This window comes from Ranitomeya imitator, chromosome 10 (assembly GCF_032444005.1).
Source record: "Ranitomeya imitator isolate aRanImi1 chromosome 10, aRanImi1.pri, whole genome shotgun sequence".
In the NCBI taxonomy this organism is placed as follows: Eukaryota; Metazoa; Chordata; class Amphibia; order Anura; family Dendrobatidae; genus Ranitomeya; species Ranitomeya imitator.
In genome coordinates this window covers 43047594-43055003 of record NC_091291.1, presented here as the reverse complement: position 1 = coordinate 43055003, position 7410 = coordinate 43047594, and the positions used below count along the sequence as shown (strand labels likewise).

Genomic DNA, 7410 nt, shown 5'->3' with positions numbered 1-7410 from the left:
CACACCGAGACCCCCTCCTCACACCGAGACCCCTTCACACACAGACCCTCCTCACACCGAGACCCTCCACACACCGAGACCCCCCTCACACACAGACCCTCCTCACACACAGACCCTCCTCACACACCGAGACCCCCCACACACACAGACCCTCCTCACACACAGACCCTCCTCACACCGAGACCCCCCCTCACACACCGAGACCCCCCCTCACACACAGACCCTCCTCACACACCGAGACCCCCTCCTCACACCGAGACCCTCCTCACACCGAGAACCCCCACCTCACACCGAGACCCTCCTCACACCGAGACCCCCCCTCACACACCGAGACCCTCCTCACACACAGACCCTCCTCACACCGAGACCCCCCCTCACACACAGACCCTCCTCACACACAGACCCTCCTCACACCGAGACCCCCCCTCACACACCGAGACCCCCCCTCACACACAGACCCTCCTCACACACAGACCCCCCCTCACACACCGAGACCCCCCCTCACACACAGACCCTCCTCACACACAGACCCTCCTCACACCGAGACCCCCCCCTTCACACACAGACCCCCTCACACACCGAGACCCCCCCTTCACACACAGACCCTCCTCACACACCGAGAACCCCCTCACACCGAGACCCTCCTCACACCGAGAACCCCCACCTCACACCGAGACCCTCCTCACACCGAGACCCTCCTCACACACAGACCCTCCTCACACACAGACCCTCCTCACACCGAGACCCCCCCTCACACACCGAGACCCCCCCCTCACACACAGACCCTCCTCACACCGAGACCCCCCCTCACACACAGACCCTCCTCACACAGACCCTCCTCACACCGAGACCCCCCCTCACACACCGAGACCCCCCCTCACACACAGACCCTCCTCACACCGAGACTCCCCTCACACACCGAGACCCCCCCCCCTCACACACAGACCCTCCTCACACACAGACCCTCCTCACACCGAGACACCCTCCTCACACCGAGACCCTCCTCACACCGAGAACCCCCACCTCACACCGAGACCCTCCTCACACACAGACCCTCCTCACACACAGACCCTCCTCACACCGAGACCCCCTCCTCACACCGAGACCCTCCTCACACCGAGAACCCCCACCTCACACCGAGACCCTCCTCACACACAGACCCTCCTCACACACCGAGACCCCCTCCTCACACCGAGACCCTCCTCACACCGAGAACCCCCACCTCACACCGAGAACCCCCACCTCACACCGAGACCCTCCTCACACCGAGACCCTCCTCACACACAGACCCTCCTCACACCGAGACCCCCCCTCACACACCGAGACCCCCCCTCACACACAGACCCTCCTCACACCGAGACCCCCACTCACACACAGACCCTCCTCACACACAGACCCTCCTCACACCGAGACCCCCCCTCACACACCGAGACCCCCCCTCACACACAGACCCTCCTCACACACAGACCCTCCTCACACCGAGACCCCCCCTCACACACCGAGACCCCCCCTCACACACAGACCCTCCTCACACACAGACCCTCCTCACACCGAGACCCCCCCTCACACACCGAGACCCTCCTCACACACCGAGACCCCCTCCTCACACCGAGACCCCTTCACACACAGACCCTCCTCACACCGAGACCCTCCTCACACACCGAGACCCTCCACACACCGAGACCCCCCTCACACACAGACCCTCCTCACACACCGAGACCCCCCTCACACACAGACCCTCCTCACACACAGACCCTCCTCACACACCGAGACCCCCCCCACACACAGACCCTCCTCACACACAGACCCTCCTCACACCGAGACCCCCCCCTCCTCACACCGAGACCCCCTCCTCACACCGAGACCCCTTCACACCGAGACCCTCCTCACACCGAGACCCCTTCACACACAGACCCTCCACACACCGAGACCCTCCTCACACACCGAGACCCCCCCTCACACACAGACCCTCCTCACACCGAGACTCCCCTCACACACCGAGACTCCCCTCACACACCGAGACCCCCCCCTCACACACAGACCCTCCTCACACCGAAACTCCCCTCACACCGAGACCCTCCTCACACACCGAGACCCTCCTCACACACCGAGACCCCCCCTCACACACAGACCCTCCTCACACTGAGACTCCCCTCACACACCGAGACCCCCCTCACACCGAGACCCCCCTCACACCGAGACCCCCCTCACACACCGAGACTCCCCTCACACACCGAGACCCCCCCTCACACACAGACCCTCCTCACACCGAGACTCCCCTCACACACCGAGACTCCCCTCACACCGAGACCCCCCCTCACACACAGACCCTCCTCACACCGAGACTCCCCTCACACACCGAGACTCCCCTCACACCGAGACCCCCCCTCACACACAGACCCTCCTCACACCGAGACCCCCTCACACCGAGACCCCCCTCACACCGAGACCCCCTCACACACAGAGCCTTCTCACATGAGACCCCCTCCCACACCGAGACTCCCCTCACACACCGAAAACCCCCCCCACACCGAGACTCCCCTCACACACCGAGACCCCCCTCACACACAGACCCTCCTCACACCAAGACCCCCCTCACACACCGAGGCTCCCCTCACACACCGAGACCCCCCCTCACACCGAGACTCCCCTCACACACCGAGACCCCCCTCACACACAGACCCTCCTCACACCGAGACCCCCCTCACACACCGAGACCCCCCTCACACACCGAGACCCCCCCCTCACACCGAGACTCCCCTCACACACCGAGACCCCCCCTCACACACAGACCCTCCTCACACCGAGACCCCCCTCACACACCGAGACTCCCCTCACACCGAGACCCCCCCTCACACCGAGACTCCCCTCACACACCGAGACCCCCCTCACACACAGACCCTCCTCACACCGAGACTCCCCTCACACACAGACCCCCTCCCACACCGAGACTCCCATCACACCGAGACTCCCCTCACACACCGAGACCCCCCCTCACACACAGACCCTCCTCACACCGAGACCCCCTCCCACACCGAGACCCCCTCCTCACACCGAGACTCCCCTCACACCGAGACCCCCCTCACAGACCGAGACTCCCCTCACACACCGAGACCCCCCTTCACACACAGACCCTCCTCACACCGAGACTCCCCTCACACCGAGACCCCCCTCACACCGAGACTCCCCTCACACACCGAGACCCCCCCTCACACACAGACCCTCCTCACACCGAGACTCCCCTCACACCGAGACCCCCCTCACACCGAGACCCCCTCACACACAGAGCCTTCTCACACGAGACTCCCTCTCACACGAGACTCCCTCCCGCACCGAGACCCCCTCCTCACACCGAGACCCCCTCACACCGAGACCCCCTCACACCGAGACTCCCCTCACACCGAGACTCCCCTCAGACACCGAGACCTCCCCTCACACACAGACCCTCCTCACACCGAGACCCCCTCCCACACCGAGACCCCCTCCTCACACCGAGACCCCCCTCACACCGAGACCCCCCTCACACACAGAGCCTTCTCACACGAGACCCCCTCCCACACCGAGATCCCCCCTCACACCGAGACTCCCCTCACACACCGAGACCCCCCCTCACACACAGACCCTCCTCACACCGAGACCCCCCTCACACACCGAGACCCCCCCTCACACCGAGACTCCCCTCACACACCGAGACCCCCCTCACACACAGACCCTCCTCACACCGAGACCGCCCTCACACCGAGACCCCCTCACACAGAGCCTTCTCACACGAGACCCCCTTACACCAAGACCCCCTCCCACACCGAGACCCCCTCCTCACACCGAGACTCCCCACACCGAGACTCCCCTCACACACCGAGACCCCCCCTCCTCACACACAGACCCTCCTCACACCGAGACCCCCCTCACACACCGAGACTCCCCTCACACACCGAGACCCCCCCTCACACACACCCTCCTCACACCGAGACTCCCCACACACCGAGACCCCCCTCACACACACCCTCCTCACACCAAGACTCCCCTCACACCGAGACCCCCTCACACACAGAGCCTTCTCACACCGAGACCCCCTTACACCAAGACCCCCTGCCACACCGAGACCCCCTCCTCACACCGAGACCCCCCTCACACCGAGACCCCCCTCACACCGAGACCCCCCTCACACCGAGACCCCCCTCACACACCGAGACCCCCCTCACACACAGAGCCTTCTCACACGAGACCCCCTCCCACACCGAGATCCCCCCTCACACCGAGACTCCCCTCACACACCGAGACCCCCCCTCACACACAGACCCTCCTCACACCGAGACCCCCCTCACACACCGAGACCCCCCCTCACACCGAGACTCCCCTCACACACCGAGACCCCCCTCACACACAGACCCTCCTCACACCGAGACCCCCTCACACAGAGCCTTCTCACACGAGACCCCCTTACACCAAGACCCCCTCCCACACCGAGACTCCCCACACCGAGACTCCCCTCACACACCGAGACCCCCTCCTCACACACAGACCCTCCTCACACCGAGACCCCCCTCACACACCGAGACTCCCCTCACACACCGAGACCCCCCTCACACACACCCTCCTCACACCGAGACTCCCCTCACACCGAGACTCCCCACACACCGAGACCCCCCTCACACACACCCTCCTCACACCGAGACTCCCCTCACACCGAGACCCCCTCACACACAGAGCCTTCTCACACCGAGACCCCCTTACACCAAGACCCCCTCCCACACCGAGACCCCCTCCTCACACCGAGACCCCCCTCACACCGAGACCCCCCTCACACCGAGACCCTCCCCTCACACCGAGACTCCCCTCACACCGAGACCCCCCCTCCTCACACACAGACCCTCCTCACACCGAGACCCCCCTCACACACCGAGACTCCCCTCACACACCGAGACCCCCCCTCACACACACCCTCCTCACACCGAGACTCCCCACACACCGAGACCCCCCCCTCACACACACCCTCCTCACACCAAGACTCCCCTCACACCGAGACCCCCTCACACACAGAGCCTTCTCACACCGAGACCCCCTTACACCAAGACCCCCTCCTCACACCGAGACCCCCCTCACACCGAGACCCCCCTCACACCGAGACCCCCCTCACACCGAGACCCCCCTCACACACCGAGACCCCCCTCACACACCGAGACCCCCCTCACACACAGAGCCTTCTCACACGAGACCCCCTCCCACACCGAGATCCCCCCTCACACCGAGACTCCCCTCACACACCGAGACCCCCCCTCACACACAGACCCTCCTCACACCGAGACCCCCCTCACACACCGAGACCCCCCCTCACACCGAGACTCCCCTCACACACCGAGACCCCCCTCACACACAGACCCTCCTCACACCGAGACCCCCCTCACACCGAGACCCCCTCACACAGAGCCTTCTCATACGAGACCCCCTTACACCAAGACCCCCTCCCACACCGAGACTCCCCACACCGAGACTCCCCTCACACACCGAGACCCCCCCCCTCACACACAGACCCTCCTCACACCGAGACCCCCCTCACACACCGAGACTCCCCTCACACACCGAGACCCCCCCTCACACACACCCTCCTCACACCGAGACTCCCCTCACACCGAGACTCCCCACACACCGAGACCCCCCCTCACACACACCCTCCTCACACCGAGACTCCCCTCACACCGAGACCCCCTCACACACAGAGCCTTCTCACACCGAGACCCCCTTACACCGAGACCCCCTTACACCAAGACCCCCTCCCACACCGAGACCCCCCCCTCACACCGAGACCCCCCTCACACCGAGACCCCCCTCACACCGAGACTCCCCTCACACCGAGACCCCCCTCACACACAGAGCCCCCTCACACCGAGACCCCTTCACACCGAGACCCCCCCTCACACCGAGACCCCCTCACACCGAGACCCCCCCTCACACCGAGACCCCCTCCTCACACCGAGACCCCCTCACACACAGAGCCTTCTCACACCGAGACCCCCTCCTCACACCGAGACCCCCTCACACCGAGACCCCCACCCACACCGAGACCCCCTCACACACAGCCTTCTCACACCGAGACCCCCCTCACACCGAGACCCCCTCCTCACACCGAGACCCCCCTCCCACACCGAGACCCCCTCCTCCCACCGAGACCCCCTCCCACACCGAGACCCCCCTCACACCAAGACCCCCTCCGACACCGAGGCCCCCTCCTCACACCGAGACCCCCCCTCACACCGAGACCCCACCTCACACACACAGCCTTCTCACACCAAGACCCCCCCTCACACCGAGACCCCCTCCTCACACCGAGACCCCCCCTCACACCGAGACCCCCCCACACCGAGACCCCCTCCCACACAGAGCCTTCTCACACCGAGACCCCCTCACACCGAGACCCCCTCACACACAGCCTTCTCACACCGAGACCCCCCCCCCCTCACACCGAGACCCTCACACACACAGCCTTCTCACACCGAGGCCCCTTCTGCTGTCTTTTTTTTTAGTTGTAAATCTCGGGAACGCTCGGACGATCAGTAAACGCTGCGGTGTAACGCTGTGCACTTGTGCACGGAGCTGGAGTTGGTTTCTTACTCGTCAGTTTCTTACTCAGCAATTTTTTCTGCTTTTTATAGGTTTAACAACAAAAATAATAATCACAATAATAACACAGAATGCAGTGAGGAGCCCTGATGTGAATACACTTAAAAACAGCTACAAAAATTATAACACTGGCACATAAATGGGCAGCAAAGTCTGCACCAAAGGGCGTTAATCAAAGGGTTAAATGCCTTTGGGCCACTGATCACGCACTGCAGACATATAGAACAGGGCGCCCCACATCAAACCAGTTATCTCCAGCCTGGCCCAAATGGGTTCTGGGCATCAGAACTGGCATCAAAGCAGGCAAACGGCCTATTTTGGCCATTTGAATAATTAATTGGTGTTTTTAAGGGGTTAAATGACTGTGGCGCTGATCTCACCCTAAGAATACACAGACATTGATGCCCTGCACCAAACACAGGACCCAAAGTCATTTATCCCCTTAAAAACATCAGTTACTTATTGAAATCTGTGAAAATGGGCTGTTTGCCTACTTTAAAATAAAATACCCAAAAGCTATAGACCAATAAATATATACGGTGTACCTCCAAAATTGCATAAACCAAAAAGGAAGGGAGTTACAAACCAAAGGATAAAATTAGAGAAATTTATTGATAACAATTTAAAAGACAAAAAATTATTCACATGATTATACAAAAAGGGAAAATGAAACAAGGCAGAGTGAAATCAAGGCAATTCATATAATAAGTAAGGTTGCATGATTGATTGTAAGTAGAAAAATGAACTAATGCAACAAGTATAAGGCACAGATGCACCAGCAAGCCCTGGATT

General features: G+C 62.1%; 1 protein-coding gene across 1 annotated transcript; it reads left to right on the top strand.

Annotated features, from left to right (window-relative positions):
- The first annotated feature begins 2475 nt into the window (after positions 1 to 2475).
- On the top strand, positions 2476 to 6555 carry LOC138652195 (mucin-2-like). Its single transcript, XM_069742964.1, has one exon. It carries the CDS (start codon positions 2476 to 2478, stop codon positions 6553 to 6555), a length of 4080 nt encoding a protein of 1359 aa, XP_069599065.1.
- Positions 6556 to 7410: the final 855 nt, after the last annotated feature.

What these genes read in the sequence shown, in the direction of transcription:
- LOC138652195 (XM_069742964.1), top strand. Translation starts at nt 2,476, where the DNA reads ATGAGACCCCCTCCCACACCGAGACTCCCCTCACACACCGAAAACCCC.